The sequence below is a fragment of the Elgaria multicarinata genome, chromosome 8, assembly GCF_023053635.1.
Source record: "Elgaria multicarinata webbii isolate HBS135686 ecotype San Diego chromosome 8, rElgMul1.1.pri, whole genome shotgun sequence".
Lineage (NCBI taxonomy): Eukaryota > Metazoa > Chordata > Lepidosauria > Squamata > Anguidae > Elgaria > Elgaria multicarinata.
The window spans coordinates 45,003,230-45,023,923 of record NC_086178.1 but is presented as its reverse complement, the minus strand read 5'-3'; the positions used below and the strand labels follow the sequence as shown (position 1 = coordinate 45,023,923).

The 20,694-nt window shown below is 39.4% G+C and overlaps 1 protein-coding gene across 1 annotated transcript; it reads right to left on the bottom strand.

The window, feature by feature from the left end:
• Positions 1–9: 9 nt before the first annotated feature.
• COPB2 (COPI coat complex subunit beta 2) lies at positions 10–18,379 on the bottom strand. The gene is made up of 22 exons (XM_063132241.1): positions 18,267–18,379; positions 16,447–16,584; positions 15,618–15,704; positions 14,257–14,383; positions 12,440–12,588; positions 11,447–11,593; positions 11,050–11,149; positions 10,074–10,216; positions 9,653–9,852; positions 9,362–9,472; positions 8,627–8,715; positions 8,433–8,539; positions 8,012–8,155; positions 7,087–7,217; positions 6,464–6,671; positions 6,080–6,190; positions 5,165–5,379; positions 4,363–4,455; positions 4,101–4,281; positions 3,923–3,991; positions 2,034–2,129; positions 10–336 (listed from the first exon to the last, which is right to left on the bottom strand). Exons 1-22 carry the CDS (start codon positions 18,267–18,269, stop codon positions 244–246), a joined length of 2,742 nt encoding a protein of 913 aa, XP_062988311.1. The 5' UTR covers positions 18,270–18,379; the 3' UTR covers positions 10–243.
• Between the last annotated feature and the right edge of the window lie 2,315 nt (positions 18,380–20,694).

Below are 20,694 nucleotides of genomic sequence, written 5' to 3'. Positions count from 1 at the left end.
GGCAAAACATTTAAAGGGAATTTTAAAGACATTTATTAAAGGTATTTGTCTTCATGTGACAAGAGCTTGCAATAGCTACACAAAAGAAGGGACTTTTCAATGCACTTTATAGCTCTATCCCTACATACTTTATCAAGCTATTAAAAAAAAATCAAGCCATTTTCCAACATGAAGACTGCACCAATAATCAAGTGTTGGGAAAAACAATTTATAACAAGTTTGGTCTTTTTAAAAAACAATGATTCAGTCGGACATCTCTTCATCCAAATTAATATCGGTAGTATCAATATCCTCCAGGTCTAAGTTATCCAAGTCTTCATCGAGCTCCAATAATGCCTATGGGCAGGAAGTACATAGTTAGCATTTTCTTCTATCATAACTATAATTGTTAACTTATTGGAAGAAAAGTTACCTCTTCTCCTATAACCAGATCTTACTTCCTGTAAATTGAAACATCCCCAAATACAGCTCTACTAAGTTAGCGTTCCTAACTCCTGGTACCACCATCCTAAACAGCCATTGCCATGGCTTGGACATAGTCTGGCTTCATAAACCATAATCTAGGTTCAGGTTATTTAATTGACATTGAACCAGAGATCTCAATTCCAGATGTAATGGTTTAAACAAAATCAGGATCTTTGCACTGAAGCCAGAATGCAAAGAAGAGAGGGTGCTACTGACTAGTGTGTAGTTCCACCACTTATTTCTAGCTTCATGAATGATGTTTTATGAAGCCATGAATTTACAGCCAAACAGGATCATTACACTTATTAAGAACAGTACTTAAGGCAGCTTTATAGTCTGTACAAGAAAAGGAATATATTTAAATTAAATCTCACTGATCTCGAAAATAACCAGATAATACACTCCTCATTCAACAGGCAGATTTATACAGCTGTAAAAATAAGAGGGTATGCTGAACCAGTGGCAAAATTAAAACCATAGCACTACAGTAGTGTAAATCATTACAACATTTAAGCTGATAATTGATAGCTTATAAGCTTGATGGTATGAAGCAGGACTTGGTGGGTAAATCTTTGTCTAAGATATTCTACAGGGTTAGTCACAGAACTGTCCTGTTTACTATCTCAATGACATGCATAACTATTGCTATTAGCCTTGACATAAGACAATGTAATTGTTCACATCAACACTGAACCTCCCAGAAAGTTATAAATTTTGATGTTGTGCATGTTGCTAAAACTACTTTAGTCAAAATAAACAGAACCTGAAATGTGAAGGGCAGCCATTCATGCTGTTTGCCTGCCTAGTTTAATTTTAAAATGCATTTGCTTATGACTTTAGGTGACAGGACAGGACTATATATTGTTCACTGGAATAAGTCATGGGATGTTTAGGTGGTGGTTTTTTTACCCCAATTTGTACCAATATAGGGGATTATGCAACCAATTTGTAATCTGAAGTAGTAGAGCCAAACCATCCAACTCGCTGTACTGCCTCAGTTTGTGTGGCTTCTAGAATAATTTTAATTTTGAAACTACTGAAGGTGACTTGGACCAAGGGAAATATAGGCCCCATTCAGACGACACCGTTAACCATGCTGGTTAAGGTATTTTGGTTAAGCAGCAGTGTTAACAGTATTGTCTGACATGTGTTTTCCTTTACCAGATGTCTCTCTTAACCACATTACAGTCAGCTTCACTAACCCTGTTCTGCAGCATGGTTAGCAGCATTAACTTTGGCTTAAGGTGTCATCTGACACGCACCTGTGGTTAAAGGGCCAAAATCATAGAGCTAGCAGTATAGAGTGGCCTAAATCGCACAAAGACTGATGGGATAGGGGGTGGAACATTCAGAGGACTCAGGCGCTCAGCTAACTGCTTTGTGATTAGTGTGTGGTTAAGGAAGCTGGGAACCGGACAAGGTTAACAGTGTTGTATGCGAGTGTATGGGTTGTGGTTAGTGCTAACCACAGAGAGTTCAGCATCATCTGAACAGGTCCATTGACAGATAGCAGGATTAGAGCCTCCCCACTGAAAGATAATTCCAGCTTGGTGTACTTGAGCTTTTACCTTTTCATCTTTTATTGTTTCAATTGGGTCCTTTCCTGCAACCGGAAGCACTATCACAGGCTTAGGAGATGGGACTAGTTCTTCCTCTTCTGACTCCTTATGGTGAAAAAGGAAAGGCTTTAAAATGTCTAAGGAAAAGCTGGATCCCATTATTAGGTCGGCTCATCTTTCCAGATAATATGGATTCGGCAATTAAGCAAAGAATGCTAATCCTACACAAAAATCCAAGAAAAACTGTGTCCCATTCTATTTTACAGCCCTTATTTCACTGATACATCCCTGCCTGTGAGCCTTTTTGCTTCTCCAGCTCTGTCTATTGGCCCTGTTCAGACATAGCAAACCACAAGTTTGCTGTGAGAACATACAATGAGCTCCCTGCTCTCCTTCCTTCACATAGAGAGAAAGAAGCATAAAGTGTCTGGTTACATCCAAATATCACGATCTCAAACCACTAACTCTTTAGAAGCTACAATTGCACATACTTGGTTGTAACGAATAATTGGTTTGTTCAAAAGCATGATCAAAACCATTCAACTTCCCTCAGGTGCTGAAGGGAGAGCACACAAGCGCAAGTGTTCTTGTTACAAGAAACCATGGTTTATTGTGACACTTGAACCAGATTTCTCTCAGACATGGAATGCCCTCGCAGAAAATGAAGTGTCGCCAGTCTTCCTTCAAATTCGTCCCCAAGCCCATCTATATTTTTCAGCCCTTAGTCTGAAACAAAGATTAGGGTAAAATCCTATACATATTTACACAGAAACATCCCAGCATTCCCTAGGAAACATAGCTGGCTGGGGAATGCTGGGAGTTGTAGGACATTTTTCTATCTAAATAGGCATAGGATTGCACCTTTAATCAACAAATGGCCCAACCAAGCCACCAACTAAAACGAAGCTTAAATGAGTGCACTTGCAGTTGCTCACATTCATCCCTTTTTATTCTTGCCTCTCCCTCCTTTGCTGTCAAAATTCAGAGTTGGACTTAATTTACTTATTCTTTGTGAAGTGCCATGTATGTGGATGGTGCTGTACAAGTCATAAAATAATGAGAAGATGATGCAGCAGAGGCCAAACCACCACAGGTTATTCCCAACAAGAGAAAAACATCTATTTTTATTGGTAACTACAAGCCAGGAACAACTGTCAACTTTTAAAACTGTATCAATCTCTCCTTACCCCAACCTCCCTTGCAGTAGCTGCTGTTAATTAAGGAAAGAAAAGGCATACATATTGGCAGAGTACAGTAAACTGCTTACTAACTGTATGTTTATTTACAGACATTTAGAAAGCTCTGCTCTAGTGCGCTAAAATAACACATTTTAATGTTTTGGCCCGCTACAAATGCATATATGGAGTTATACTTTAAACCCATGTTAAGAGTCAACTAGTTTAAAGATGCAATACTTAGAGCCCATATTGATTCACAGCCTGACATTTACAGGGCTGCTTAAATGGATTTCCCCAAAAGGTATCAAAAAGCTTAAGGGAGGATTTTAGAGCTTCTAAGTGTTATTTCAGAGAGCCTAAAGCATCTCTGAAGAGCAGAAACGCAGCAACGTTCAGGTAGGCATCCAATTTATTCAGGTACAGAAATCAGGCAAGCTTATAGCAACACAGTTGTCTACATAATCCAAAGGTTTTCTTTTAAGTGTCATAAATTTACATGATGCTTTACATTGCCATCCAAAACAGATTCTATGTTAAGAAAAAGCGGTTTGAGAAACAACACAATTACAGATCAATCTCTTATCACCAAAGTAATCTCAAATGTAAAAAGGACAAGCAATCTATTTGGCTCAAGTGTTTTTTGGGTTTTTTTACTATCCATAAGAAGTCAGAGCATATATTACTATACATTCATTATGCCGGAATGCCATTAACACTGACCTGTGTTACTTCCTTTTTTTCTGGTATGAAACCTTTGGCTTCTTCGAATATGTTTCTCTCTTCATTTGGCTACCAAAGAAAAATATAGTATGTAAGCAGAGATCCTTGCAGACACACAAGATTTCCTTCCTATCTGCCAGATTCCATATGGAGTTGTTCACAACTTGCAGCTACTTACAGTGACTAGGGGATATTCATTGGCTGGCCGCAGATCAATTTGTGTTTTTTGGATGTATTCTTCAGCAACAAAAGCTTCTTTTAATCCAGGGAACAAGTTTTCATATTCTGTGGGATCAGCCAGGGATTCAGCAGCTTTCTGGTTGACTTTAGAGAGATTTTCTCTCCACAGTTTTACAACCCTGTCAGTGGAACAGATGGCCACCATAAGCAGCTTGATTATAAGCGAAAGATTTTTATTAGACAGACAGTCACGCACTTACCTTGAAACTTGGCTTGGCAAATGTGTTCGTGCTAGAAAAGCAGCTTCTGGTAAGCGTCCAGTTTTAATCAACAGCTCAAGGCAACTGTCAAGCCTACAACGATACATTGAAAGTGGTAGTCATGCTTTCCCCCATTTGTTTGGATTTAGTTAATAGTTTTGAAGCAAACCCAGGGGCTATTTTTAAGATGTTTCTAAAACTAGAACATACAAATGTGACATCATCTAGAATAATGTTAATGCAATTTTTAATGTTACTTGCAGTGTTGCTTTTAAATGCAAATCCCTGCCCTGATTCCATGAAGCAATATTCAGTTTCTGAAGTGCATACCTATGGATCATACATAGGGGTACACACTATATGAGGAAGAAGCTTTTCCACTAGCACTACAAGCAACTTTTGGTGATACTGCATCAGATTTTCATCACATGTCTCTGTGGTATAGAGCTGTGCAATGCAGTGCTCCTGAAAGATTATTGCACTCCAGCGGCATGTGTTGCATCCTATGGACCATTCTTTGATCCCCACAAGATGTAACAAAGCTGTGTCAGCCGAAACTGATAGCACTTGGGAATACAGGGAAAGTGCCTACAATAGTCAAATGGAATTTATGGAAATTAATGGAGAATGAAAATTGATCAGAACAATTGGCACAGAAGGGGTGGAAACAAACAGGGAGAAGGGAAAAAGAAAAAGAACACTGTAGCAGTCAATCCATGAGACTTAGAGCAATGGATGCTGCCAAATTTGAAGTCTTTGTACCCACTACATAGATACTATATATAGATTGTATGCTACTTACTTTCCTTGCAGAAAGTAGCTCATAAATGCGACATTGTTCTTGCCATCTTTTTCTGCTCCCTCAGCTAGCTTGTTCACCATGCTCGTATTTCCTGAAGCCGTGGCCAAAAGCAATAAGCCACCATAGTCTTGTGCATGGTGTAGGCACTCCTGGGCAAGGCCAAACTGGCATTTACTGATAGCAAGCTCGGCCAGCTGCTTCCATTTCTGCTCAGACTGTGTAAACAGAGAATAATTCCACATTTCAAGCATCAGTTCTGTTTAAGTGGTTTTGGAGACTATTCAAGCTAAATTTATCTATTAAGGATTATCCCAGATTTCTCTTCTATAGTTTCCCTCTTGCACGGATTATGCTTAAAGAGAAAATACTTAAGATACTATTTTCTCATCCAGGACCAATGGCTATAACGCTTCTAAAAATTATAGAAAGCTAGTTTGTTTATTTACTTATTAGTTAAAGACCAGATTTTCTTAATATGATAGGTAAACTAAAAACAATCATCAGTCATTGTGAACTTGACCATCTTCTATCTTGGAGACATCAATGAGCGATCAGATTATCAAGATCACCAAGAAGACAACAAAGAATACCGAAGCCCTTGAATGAAGCTGCTGCCAAAAAAATTGTAGAAAATTATCTTGCTCTTAAGTCAGTATTAAGGACCGGATATCCAAATAAACCATGAAGCTGCATAACTTGGGCCAGCAATATAAAATGTGGAACTCCTATATTCTCAGTAAGTAATCAATGGCTGGCACAGAACCCATCCTTAAATTTAGCTCAAACTTGATAATAAGCAACCAGGAGTCCACTCTGTTCCTGTGCATCCAGAACTTCACTTCTTTCATACAAGCCTGTTCTCCCATATCTTAACTTGGATGTTTTGTTCATGTTTTTTAATTGGTGCTAACATACCTCTGCTTCTACTGCAAGTTGATATGCAATCTTAAGTTCACCAAGCTGAAGAGCGAGCTCAAAGCGATGTTCAGGATCTGTAGACACTGCAAGGGCTTGTTGTTTGAAGCCCTGAACAAAGTGTTAGAACAGCACATCATTACAGAAAGAATTTTCTTAGCACCCCATAGAAGCTACATCTGAATCACAAGCACATCTCCCTTTATTTGGGCCAAACCCCATCTTGTTTATTTTATTCTGATAACCTTATTATAAATACTCAAGGACACTTAAATACCCAGCCTCACTAAGTTAAATTTGGAGCCATTTCCAATGCCAGTATATTACATCTGCAGCTGTTATTAATCAAGGATTATTCCAGTAGAATATGACAATTGTTTTTACCTGCTTCTCAAGGAAGTGAGCAACTCTGGTCCTCTGTTCCTTTGGAATTGTGGGAAGAACTTTGTCAGCCATACTGAAGTCTCTCCTCATCACTGCAGTCTGATACTCCAGCACTGATACTAGCAAGGAGTAACTCACTATGTTTAATTCTTTATCACCAAGATAAAGTCTGTTATCTTTGGGTATATAGCCTAGCAAATACATTGTCCTTTAAGAAAAGGAAAATGGGGTGAGGAGAGGAAGAGAAAATATATTCTTTTAATAAAGGTTCAACACAGAATTTTAAAAAAACTCTAGTCTGAGAAATCATCTGAATGATCAGAAATTCCCCAAGAGATAGGGAAGCTTGGAGGGTGGGGTGGATGTAAAACCTGAAGCCTTATGTGAGAAGCAAGAGGCTGCATGAGCAACACAAAGCTTTAGAGTGCCCCACAGTCACCCTACATAGTCCTCATCTGAGGACCATATTCCTGCCCATCTCCAGCACAGCAACTAATTGCCACATTAACAACTCTGTTCAAGATGCACTGGACCATCAAGAAAAGTAGATAATGCTGCAGGACACGTGTGACAGAATGATTTCATACCAACTAGAACTATCTGATGAACTACCGGATACTCACCGGTCCAAATGCGCAATGGTGACAATTTCTCCTCCAACATAGTAGTTCAGTCTGTTCACAGAACTGGTATAAATAAAACAGTCGCCCACCCACAATCCTGTTTTCACTATCTCTTGAATTTCACCAAGAACCTGGAGGAAGAATAAACACTTTATTTTAGTTGGTACTATCCAAATAGACTGGAGAAATCTTTATGCTAGACCCACACAGGAGGTATTGAAAGTATTCTGCCACTCCCAGTTTGTGGAATGGCTTGCCGGGAGAGATTAGTCAATTTAACAGTCTTCCAGAATTTAAGAAAGCCATAAAGACTGATCTCTTCCGGCAAGCCTACTCAGTTGAATTTTAAGATGCTTTTTTTTAATGGTGTGCTGCTTTTAATGATGCACTGGTTTTAAACGTTTGAATTAGTTGTATGTATTTTATGGTGTTTTTATTTGTGTTGTACCCCGTCTCGATCCAGAGGGAGAGGCAGGTAACAAATTATCATCATCATCATCATCATCATATGGCAACCTAGTAGTTTCATATAATGGAGGCTTGACAAGATCAAATTCACTATTCACAATTGTCAAGTAAGGCACAAGATGCTTCATATAGTATATGAAATAGTTTTAGCAATATTTTAATATGCATTAAAATATGGTTTCATTCACTAATTTTGGCAGAAAAATATATCTATATAAACCTAAATAGCTATAAGATTAATATTTATTTGAAGACTTATAACCGTTAACATCAATAGATAATCTTCCAGGTCAGTCTATCTCATCAGCCACCACAATCTATTTCTAAGAGGCTCTTTATACCCACAGTCTCATAAGTAGCAACCATACAAATAGTTTAAAATTAGGCTGTATCTGTCTATTCATATATATTTTTAAATTTTGTCATTACTATTTTCTACCACTGACTATTCAGTTACCTCAAAGGCATCTTCAATGCCATCTTCAGTGACTCCCTCATGTGTATCCTGTGCTGCTGCAACTTTCTCAGAAAGGTATTTCAGAATGAAGAAAGATTCTTCTGTGGCTATGCAAACGAGTTCACCAGAGTCAGACCAGAAAATCTACGTGAAAGCAACATAATAACTTTTAACATGTGGGTTACAGCAAAAATAAATATTAAGTCTATCAATGAAAAGGCAATACACTACTATAACTATTTAAAATATCTAGGCCAGGATCCTAAATCCTAAAAGGTAGGTCAGGAATACAAACTGAGAGGTTCATCTAGTTGAAAATGGGAAGAAAAGAGCTCCTGCCAGCAGACAAAAAGGTTCCAAGATCAGAATTTAGGATTATGCTCTTAGTTATTTAACAAAATGCAATTGGAACAAAACTCACATGTTTGGGCTGTATTTCAATTCTGCGTATCAGTTCTGTATTTTCCCAGTCATAAAATGCCAAGCCATTGACAGATCTGACACCCAGCAAGAAACCACCATAGATACCTGCAGTGGACAGAAACAAAAGAAGTTAGGACTTGAAAGTGCTTGAGCCTGCTAAGAATGTTATCGAGCATAAAGGAAATGACCTGCCTTCTGCTCCAAAATCTGGTTTAAAAGACTTCTTCTCTTTGAAGTTTTTAAATATCTTGACACTGCTGTTGCTTTCCCTGATTGCATACCTGCACATAAAAAAAAAAAAAGACTTCAGTGTAGCTCTTGTTCAGAAAGATTAACACACAAGGCTAGGAGTAGGCACACTGACAACATACAGCCTGCCAAAGTTCTCCCCCAGACCTATTTTCCAGCAACCAAGGACAGGAAAAAAGGACTAGAATGAAACTTGACTGGACATAGCCCATGGGCCATACATACCTGCCCTAAATTAAATCATGCAACCATTACAAAATGGTTGAACATTACATTTCTAATTAACATTTTTTTAAAATACAACACCAAAAGGTTTATGTAGTGCAATTTAATTGAGAAGACTGGTCTTTTAGGAATGAGTCACATGTTCTGGATTTGCTCTTCCATCTGCACGCTCTCCAACAAGACAAAAAACAAGGATTTCATCAGTAGTCATATCGGTGTACATTTTACTACAGTTTTGGTCATGGGAGAAAGTTGTGTATTGCGAAGTTCTGGACATGCACAAACCTACAAAAATGCAGTGGGTTGAATTTTAGACCATACAAGTAAGGTTCAAGGTAATCTTTCTGGAAAACTCCCAACTATCGCTAAAGAATCACCTGAGTATTGCAGTTCACGATCCAAATGAAAACTCAGCACCAAAGTGTTTAACAAAGCCCAAACTACACCACTTACTCTGAAGAATCATGTGCCCATGCAAATTCCTGGGCAGAACCAAAACTCTTGTTTCTTAATGCCATTGCTGTGTAAATGATGTATTCGCCATCCCCACATACGACTACAAACCTGGAATGTAGTAAAAAAACAAACAAAAGCAATGGTAAAACAGATATGCAAGAAAAGTGTGTGCGCAAGATTCAAAAAAAATATCAGAAAACAAGACAGTGAAATGTCTCTACCCCTATAGAAACTTTAAAACAAACTCTTCTATGAAAATATTTATCTTCTGAAAAAGAAAAATCTCACCGCCCATTGGGGTTATGCTGAATAGTCTGAGGATATATTTCACAGCTGCCCATATCTTTCACAGCAAGTGGTAGCCTCTCTCCATCTTTGATTTCAGTATCTCCCATTGCTTTCAGGTTAGCTTGCTGAATTTCTGAATGCTTAGCCCAAATAATTTTTCCATTAGCATCCATTGACATGGCTGGCTCTTCACGGCCAAGCTAGTAAGGAAAGAACCACAATGAGAGGAGAAATACATATACCACATCTGTGCATTTGGTGTACCTAATACACTTAAAACATCACAACCAATAGATAAGTCTCCAATACAGCATTCCAAATAAGGCTTCGGTTTTTCATTTATTTAATAAAGATATGCCAAATAATTATACAATCTGTTGGTGGACCTCCAGCACTGTTACATACTTCTTAAGACACATACCTTAACAATGATGCTACCTTCATCATAACCCAGGGCCACATTATTTGATCCTCTCAGGCTTGCCACACACCACACCCGCTCCATGCCGTAGTTGAGAGTACTTTCCAGACGGTAAGTGCTCGAATGCCAGATCCGAACCGTTCCTATGTAAAGGGGAGTGGGAGGGAAATAAAATACTTGATTTCAATCTGTCCTTGACAGAGTTATTGTATGCAGTATTACTCAGACGTCAAAAAAACCTGCTTTTAAATAAACCAATTTCCCATGATGTGCAGACTCAGGAAACTGGTTTATTCTAACGGTAATTACTTCAAACAGATCAAGATCTAAAAAAATGGTTTGTTCTTGACTTGTTTGTACTAACCACGTCAGAATAAACCACAGTTTCCCCAGTTCAAATGTAACAGGACACATTTCTATTCAAAACTAAAAATGGAAGATCCCCATGAGTGGCAAAGGAGGAGAAGGAAGGCTATGAGAACCTAAGGCTTCGCATGAAAGATTCTCATAAACCTTAAACCATGGTTTAGTATTATATCTGAACTGGGTCCCTAACTAGATTTGGCCCTGTTCAGACATAGACTAGATTTAGTCCAACATTTAGTCCTACATTAACAGTAAAGTTCAACACACTGTCCTTCCTATACACATTTTACTTTTGTTTAAAGTACTCTGTAAATAAAACAGTTAGAACGGAAAACAGATCACAAAGGAAACTATCAACAAGCCTACTCTCATATCAAGCCCCTCATCAAGCCTACTTTCTATACAAACTAATAGGAATATTTGTAATTCAGTTGTTTAAATAATTTGTAAGCCTCCAAAAGCACAAAATCCTTACAACAATCTCTCAACAAATATTATAATGTCACTGCTACAGAAAAAAAAATCTCCATAGGAAAAATAAACTAGCACTCTTAAAAGAAAGGAAAAATTAGTTTCATGGTCTTTTAGGTCAATGAGAAAACTCTTTTACCATCTTCAGAGCCAGTGATGATAATTGGCAGTTCAGGGTGGAAACTAACACAGGACACATTTTGCGCATGTCCCTCCAGAGTTTGCACACAGGTTTTATTCTGAAAGGGGAAAAAATGAAAGGCGTGGCTAAATACTGAACACCATTCTTAACAACTGATACAAATCATAACTATAAAATGCAATGGCAGAGTTACAGAAGCACATTTACCTAGATCTCTCAGTTAAGAATTTTCAATTAAATATGACCACATGACAAAAATATCCATATTCCTGATTTTCAGTTTAAAAACTCCAGCAAAAATTGTCCATCCATTTCAAATTATCCCCAAATGCATTAGGAATATTACATCTGAACTGGGCCCAACCTTCTAGAATTAGACTAGGGCACAACATACCTGGTAGTCCCAGATCTTAACAAGGCGGTCATCTGCTCCAGAAATTAGGTATGGCTTATCACCTCCACTATAGTAATCAATACAGTTTACACCCTTCTCATGACCTTCCAAAGTGAAGTTGGGTGAAGAAGAACCAAGCTGCCACACCTTGCAAGAATATGAGATTTATCATATCAGTTCTGGTTCTTTAAAAGTAAACATCAAACAGAAAGCTTGGAAACCTTCCCCACCCGCCACCCCAAACTTTCCAAAGAGAGGAAGGCAAAATACACATAGCTCACCATCTATTAACTTCATAAATTTAGTACAGAAAATAAAGACAGCACTAGAGTCTGAAGCCTTCAACTAGATTAAAATCTATCAAGTCCTCTCACCCAAATCTTCATAAGTAAAATCAAGCAGATGTTTTCTTTCTGAGTAACTTTTCTAATAAACATTTTAGAGGTAGTCCAAAACTAGCAGTTTCATTGGATTTCTGAATGTCTAGGAACATGCTAAAACATGATCAACCTAATTTATGCAAGTGACTATACAATTAGCACATCTTCCACAGTGTACCCTCTTAAGGCCTTTTGCACCTTCCATTCATCATGGATACACCAAAGGCATTTTGCAGCAAGAGATCCCTGTCCTGTCCATTTATGACATCATTTTCAGTCCCCACACTCCCACTTAACATTCCTGGCTGCCACCGGTGGGAATGCAGGTTATCCACTGTGATGACAACAATACATATGTCAAGAATGACTAAATGTCGCACCCAGGGATCACAGTATTTTTGGCAGGGTCTGCACTGCAACTGCAAAATGGGCACCAACTCTTCTACTAGATATTTATTGGTATAGACAAATTTTTTGGTCCAGAGTATTAGAAAGCTTAAACAGCAGTATGAGTCGTTCTCATCCAAATCTGAAGACTGTCAAAGGGTGCAGTGTATTTCAATTCAAATTAATAATTCTGAGTTACTGATCTTCGAGTAAAAGATCACTGTACCTTGATTGTCCTGTCCAAAGAGGCGCTAGCAAACTGATTATTGTCCTTAGGATTTATGACAATCTGCATTACATAATGAGTGTGTCCTTCAAACACTTGAGAGCAGGACCATTTTTTATCCCAGTCCCATAGCTTAATAAGCATGTCATCTATGTGGGGGGAGAACACAATGATCAGTGAAAGATTTTCAGTAATTTCTACTAATCACTTCATAAACACGCTACATTTGTCATTGCACTAAAGGAAAAATAATAATTTAGCAACAAGTTAATATTTCTGTAGGGTTTTTTTGTTTTGTTTTCCAGAACAATTTTCATGATACTATTGTTCATGTATGTTTTCTTTTTTGTTTGCAAACCACTTTGTGATTTGTTTCAAATAAGAAGCAGTATATAAACATTGCTAATAAATAAATATGTTTCTAGAAAATCCAGTCTTACCATAAACAAGCTGTGTGCTGGTACAAGCAGGCTGTTTACACTCACTTGGCTCCACTCACTAGCACAAACCAAAGACTACCATGAATTGAAAGCTTACTGTGTTGTCCAAACTGGGGCTCCTGGGTTGTTGCTCCCAAACAGACCAGGATTCATACAGCAAGAAGAAAGCTTGGTTTGTGATCCTGGCTTGTAAAGGGTGCAACAAACCGGGAACACAGGTTCAGACAAAACAGTAAGCTTTTAAATCCAAATTAATTTAATGTAACCTTCCTCAACCTGGTGCCCTTCAGATGTTTCAGATTACAACTGTCATAATTCGTGTTCACTAGCCATGCTGAGTGAGGCTGATGGAAACTGTAGTCCAAAACATTTGGAGGGCACCAGGCTGGGGAAGGCTGGTTTAGTGGCTTACATTAGCAGGAGGAGCCAAACAGGCTGCAAGTATCAGGATGCAATTTGTTCACAGGAACCCAGGATTCTCCAGAAACTTGACTTAAGATGCTGTGCAGACATAGCCACTACCTCTAATTTTTGATGTAAAATTGGCAATCCCAAGTGAAAAGGAATTTATGCTAACCTGATCAGAAGTCCCACTCTATCCTTTAACAAGGCATATGCAAGCTAATCACCACCATACCCAAGTGCACTTGCTCTGACAACTCTCCCCTCCTCTTTTCCTTAGACACAACTGGGTAGAGTATTTCTCTGACCCTGTTCTGCCCCCAAGAAGGTTCACAGCTAAGTTCCTGCACCCCCTCCCATCTCTCCGGACGTTATTGAGTTATATGCAGATGTACCTAGGCAAGAATGCACTGTTTGTCAGCCAGATCGTCAGCTGCTGCTGACTAGTCCAGTTTAGAAAGACTGTTTTAAGAATTTTAGTTTTAATCAAATATTTCTATGACAAATGTTTAATGGGTTTCTACACTGCACAGATCCACAGGCATGTTTTTAAGTTGGTTTGAAGTTTCTTGACTTCTCCCCCAGTGGAAGGGAATTACTAACAGAATATTGGTATCTGATGACCTGTAAATATTTATACAAAGGGAGATACATTTTGTACAAACTATGCAACTGGGCTTAAGTTGGAAGAAGAGAGGCATACACTGCAGACAAAGCACTGAGCAACTGAAGATATTCAAGGATATAAATGGGATGTCTATGAGATAATGCCCAGAAAACAAATGAACAAACATCAAGCACTAAATGTTGAGCTTTCAGTAGGGTTCCGCAGCAAATCCAGTATCAAGTTAACCAGTTACCAAAAGGTGCTGCTACTTCAAGGTAATTCAGAACTCAATTTCTTACAAAATTATAAATCGCTACCAAGACAGAATTGACAGAGATAAAATTTAAGCAATAAAATTAAACTCTTACCACTGCTCGTTAAAATGAACGGTTGTGTAGGATGCACAGCAATGCAGCGGATATAATCCGAGTGTGCTTCAAACATGTGAACTCTTTCCAAAGTATTATAGTTGAAAACTCTAATTTGCATGTCATCCTATGGAAGAAAGAAAATTCAGTATAAAACAGCTCCTCTATAAATGAAGTCTGAATATGCAACTCTCTATATTGAGTTAATTCTTTGTGTAAAAAAAGTGTCTGTTTTGCATTTTTCATTAAAAAAAAGAAAACAAATAAAGACCTGCAGGCTGGGTCTCAATGCTTGGGAGTGTATTACTCAATGAGCTTTTCAAAATTGCTTCAGCTATTTCAAATGGCTGCATTGCTTATTTAATCCTTTGCAGGCTTGCTTAAAAGGTGCTAATTCGTATCTATAAAGTCATAAAAGGCTGGGACTGCCTTCCCCTACCATGCACTCTAGTCAACATTTGAGGTCAAATTCTGGGTGCCCTCACTGACTGAAGTTAGTGGATGTCTACCAGAACCCTACCTTTTCAGTGGGGTGCCACCTCTGTGTAATGTTTTTGTGAACCGCCCAGAGAGCTTCGGCTATTGGGCGGTATAAAAATGTAATAAATAAATAAATAAATAAATAATGTTATGTCCCTATGAAGGCTATACGAGGGCCATTTAGCCCTTATACAGAATGCCTTCAGGTGCCAGTAAACCTATGGAACTGGCCAAGGCTGTTTATTGCTTCTTGCTGAATTGGTGGTTGTTAGTTTTTCCTTGTCTATTTCTGTTGCTGTGGGGTTTTTTTAATCTTGTTTTATCTTTACTGACTTTAGTTTTGGAACTGATTATGTGCTTGTATGTCTTGGTTTGTTATAAAAACTTGCTTATAAGCTGCCTTCAGTTTATTTTATACAGAAAGGCAGGATACACATTTTAGAAAAAATAAAATGAAATGAAAGCAATTTTTAGTAGCACATTCTATTTCCTTCAATAAACAATGCATTTTTAACTGTACCACCCAGTAGCATGTAATAAACCACCTTCTAAATACCCAGATAGCCTCTCTCCAAATATAAAAAGCAGCTTGTCAGTTCAGTGCAGGAAAAATAATAAGAATAATTTATTTATTACCTGGCTCTCCCTCTGGACCGAGTAACAGAGGTAAAATACCCAAGTACACAGGTAGCCTTATGGAACACAACTTGCACATAGAAAGCCACAATCATTTAATTTACATGCACAATTAAACTTGAACTTGCCTTACCTCTTAAACTATAGAAGTTTTTCAGGAACAATTCTTAACTGATCACTGCCTTCAAAATTTCAAGACAATAAAAATATATAAAATGCACACAGTGATAAAAGTGTCAACTTACAGCTCCTGTAACAACCCAGTTCTTTCTTGCCACGAATTTAGCTGCTCTGACCGGGAGGTCACATACTTCAAAGGTTTTCACTAGTGTCTAAAAAATAAAGGTTAGTTTTAAAGTTAACTCATATTCTTGCAAATGGGCTTTTAAAAATTAATTTAGCTTTTTCAGATGCTTATTTTTCAACTGCCAAAAATTCTAAGGCAATCTTCTAGAAATGTAAATAAGTTAGGGGTAGTATCCTATGCGTCCCATGTACCAGCAATACACACTACTAGTGCAACAGAGAGCTAGCAGTTCTTAAAACAACTGGAAACACTCGTTTCTGGAACACGGAAAGTCAGCAGAGCTTGCAGAAAGGAGCTGTGCGGACTTGTCCCAATCTGGAAATGAACGTTTTCTGTCTTGCTCTAGCACTAAATTCACCTTAGTGGGTCCGACCCCCTTACACAACAGAATGAGCAGAAGTACAGCAGCAATATTGGATACTGCCCTAGGTGATTTTTTTTTCTAATGTTACATAAACTGTTAAAACTAAGTGTTCCTGAGAAAAGAAACACGCCACACAGTTAAAAATCCCTGGAAACAGCAGGGGAAAATCCATAGGTGCTCTACAATTACCTACAGGGCAAACTGAAACTTTGGGGTAGGGGGTAAACTGAAAAAATGATATGAGAGGAGGAGGGTCCCAGGTCGATTCAGGGGCCCCTGCAGTTGCTCTTAAGTTTCAAATTAAACACATGCGATTTTGTTCACTGATTTTCTGCATCACATCAAGTTATGTACTGATATCAACCATTCTTTTACAGTAAACATAGTTGATTTAACACCTTACCTGTGTTTCATGGTTCCAAACACAGACACTACCATTGTAAAGACTAGCCAACATCCATGGCTCTGTAGGATGCAAGTCCACACTCTTCACTCGGTCAGATCGAGCTGTTAGCTTACGCTTTATATCCAGTCGGAGAGGCTAAACAACAAAAGAATAATTAGGCAATTTCAAACACATAATGAAACTGGTAATGGTACCTAGACTTTAAGAAAAATGAAGAGTAGACCTAAACAACCAGTCATATTTATGTATAGGGTCTACACTACTCTGATCTCAACATGCTCATTAGTTTACTCTCTTACAGATGCTGGCTGAAATGGCCCATCAATTTAGTCTAGCCCAACACATACTGAAAACAGCAACATACTATTAACTGTCTCCAGTCCACTGAAACTTTATTTTTTATGCAAAATAGAACATATTACCCATTTCCAGTCTAATTAGATGACAAAGAATTTGTCAATGCAAGAGGATTGAAAGAATGATTTGGAAGAGATCCTAGAGAGGAACAGTGCTGCTCATTTGGGTATTGTGCACAATCCAGGCTGAAGGAGACATTCTGGATAAGAAAGCATCGATAGAACAGCTAGGAGGGATTATTGTTATTGCTGTTTTAAAGTGAAAAACAGCAGAAAAAGCCAAAAGTTTCTGGAGAGCTGCTGCTAGTCAGAGTTGACAGTTCTGCACTAGATGGACCAAGGATCTGCCTCAATATTTTGGTTTACTACTATTACAAAAAGATTGACTACTGGTAATATTTAATAGGTTTTTAGATGTGCAGGCCACCTTGAGTGGTTCCGTTTTGAAAGTGTCAAGTGAGGGTATATGTTTTAATGAAGTATAAAGCAGTACCACAAATCAATATGTGCATTTGAGCAGATCTTGCACTTTCTTGAATATATCTAGATATGTTCATATAAGAAGGTGAATTTCAACTAAACATTAGGGAGGATGTCCAGATGTTACAAGCTGTTCAACAGTGGAATAGACTGTCTAGAAAGGTAATAGATTCTTCTACTCTAGAAGTTTTGAAGCAGAAGCTGTGTAGCCACCCATCAGGGATGCTGTAGTAGATTTCTTGCATCAGGAAGGCTAGTTGACCTTTGAACTCCCTTCCAACTCTATGATTCTATCACCTTCCAGCACCACATCTCTTTCGAGATTACTCACTACCAATTCAGGCCCTAAGGAGTGAACATATGAAAAATCCACAAGGCACAGAATATACTCTCCACACGCTCGCAGGCTCAAAAGGGAATAGATTGTGAGCCTTCAACCTGTGGTGGATTCCCATCACCTGTACAACATCTAGTGCACAGGCAGGTTGATAGAGGTAAATCAACTGCAACTTTAAAAGCAGCACTTGGAGAGCACAGAGCTTTACTTTCTTTTTTGCAAGTGACTTGAAAGTAACGTTGCCAGCTATTTTTTTTTTAATGGAAAAAGCATTTCTCCCTCTCCTGCAAAGCAGGCAGAAATCGACAGGTGGAAGTATTTACTCTCACTGCACCTCCATGCCAAGAAACGCTTTACCTGCTGGATTTCTGCCTGCTATGCAGCTCGTATAGTTGCAGGATTTCTGTCGGTCAAACAGTGACAACAATTGATTGGAAGGGCAAGGCGGCCAGTTAGATTTAGCTACGCGTCAATACTTCGGAGGAAGAGAAATCGCCACCCTGCCCCTCTCTCCTTAGCCCCTCCATGTCCCCGACAGGCCTCTCCCTCCTTCCAGCAGCGCCTGCCGGTCCCCGACCCACTGGCCACCACGCCGAAGCGACACCCCCGCCAGCCTTTGGGGGCCCAGAACCGCCTCAACTCACCATGGCTTCGGCTCCGGCTCTGGCTCCCGGTCAGGGCTGCTGCAGCCACCCGACTCTCCCAGAATCGCTCCCAGCCCAATTCACCGACGTGGAGCTTCCGGCTTCGGCCGCTCCCGCGAGAGCTCGAAGACAACGCGAGAACGTCGGGCGCGAGCTTTTCCGCCAAGCCTGCTGTATCTCGCGGAGATGTGTGGAGCAAAAGGAATTCTACGTAGAGATAGGAAAGTATAGAGTAAATATAGAGCTGCACACGTCATCACTTCTCCCATTTTCTTTGGGTCCTGCATTTGGCACAGAATGGAAAAAAGCGCGAAGTTCCTTCGCACAATTGAGGGGATGGGCAATTTTACTAACAGCGCAATTCCATGTTTGTCTACTTAAAAGTATCCGTTTTAAGATGGGGAGCCGCGGTAGTCTATTGTAGCAAAAACAATAAAAAGTAATAAGGCTCGTTAAGTTTAATGGGCTGATGCAGTCTTAAAGCGCATCCTGAGTTCAGTGAGGCTTACACGAAGGTAAGTGGGTATAGCTTTAAGGCGCAAAGCTAGCACCATTGAGTTCAGTAGGATTTACTCCCAAGTAATTGTGCACAGGATTGCATCCTTGCAATGTAAAGCTATGTCAGTCCACTCAGAAGTAAACTCCATTACAGCGCTAAATTAGTCTAGGCGTAACCTGAGTTAGACGTCTTCTGGATGGGTTGGATCCAGATTTAGTCATACTTAAGAGTGGACTTTTTAACAAGAATTTGTTGTTGGTTTCAGGTGATTCAAACATATCGGTATCCAAATTAGCTCACTTGAAATTATATCCTTTGTGTAGTACACCCTATGCACCCCATTCATGTAACAGTTCCTTGATAATGTGTATGTATATAAACATATCAACCTCAGCCCCATCTGAAATGTGGAGAGAATAAAACAAGGGTATGTAATCCCCACCGCTTCTTGAAATCCAGGGGGGGGGGGGGAAATGGCGTCAAAGTTTACCAAGAAGTTTCGTCTCCGTACAAAGGAATTATCCGTCTACAACTGCTTTATGACCCTGGAATTCTCACGATGGTTTCGTGAACTTGCAGTTTACCGGGAGCGCTTGATTTTACCTCAAAGCATGTTGGAACATGTAGTAAAATGCTCGAATCATCTAAAGTGGAGGTTTTCTACGATGGTTCCTGGGATTTGTAGTTTCCGTTAGTGAAAAACTAAGAAAAAGGCGCGCATCACTTACAAGCCTAACAGCTAAAGCTGCAATCCCACGTACGTTTACTAGACAGTAAATCTCATGGGATTTACTACACGCTAAACGTGCATAGGATTGCACTGTTGGACGAGTTAGTCATGAGCAATTTACCGCTGCCCTGAGCTGTTTGGAAGAAGAGTGAGGTGATGATATTATAATATATATAAATCATGAGTTTGACGGGGGTGGAGGGGGAGATCTGACAGATTTTGAGTTGTTCCATACAACTCATGGTGCAGTTGTAACCTGGGCCCTTAGAATATCCAGAATAAACATCATATAAGGCTTATGTGATGTTCAACCTGAAGATTCTAGTAGTCAGCATGGTTATATCATAAATGGTTCTGTAAGCGTGCACAGCACATTTCATTAGGGTGTGCACCCAGGGATTTATTTGTTTTTTAAAGGCGAACATTTATTGAATACTCAGTCATAAAGGGAATAATTTTTATTCATCAAACAAACTAAAGAAACTAAGTTAGCTAGCCTTTTTTTAAACTTTGCTAAACTTTACTTTAAAAATACAAACTTATAAAATGAGACACAAGATATCAAATTTTTGCTGTAGTGATAACCAGCCACACACAAATACAGTCAATTTTCATTATCTTTAAGCAGATAATCAGCTAACCCAAACTGAGCAAAACACATTAAGGCTTCTTCATCTTGTCCTAGAGAATGAGATGTCACTCACCAGGTGTAATAGACTTAAATGCCTTAATCACATCACAAACAGGTGGGGGTGGAGGGTAAGGCATGAGAGTGTGTGGCATGTCTGCCCTCCTCTGCTGATACAACCCCTGGGCCCTCATGCAGCACAGGTAGCAGCACTGCAAGGGAAGCTGCAGTTCGAAGTGAGCTCATTGATGCTGGTCTTGGGTTATGTGGAGCAGAAAGGGGGAGAAAGAAGGGGAATCCCATCCTCCTCATGCGTCCTGCTCCCTGAGAGGGGAATGGGGGCCCCTGGAGCAACACGGCAGCAGCTACTGCTGCTACATCACTTGTAGCTCAGCTAGGGCCAAGCTCACCACCACAGCAATGGAGCCTGTGGGACCTGAACAGGGCCTGTCTCCCAGCACTGCTGCTTGTCTCTGCCCCTTCATACTGCAAGAGGAAGGAGCCCGGGCTGAGCAGGGAGAATCTATGAGCCACCTGCCTGGCTCACACCCCCTGTGCACGCGTATGAACA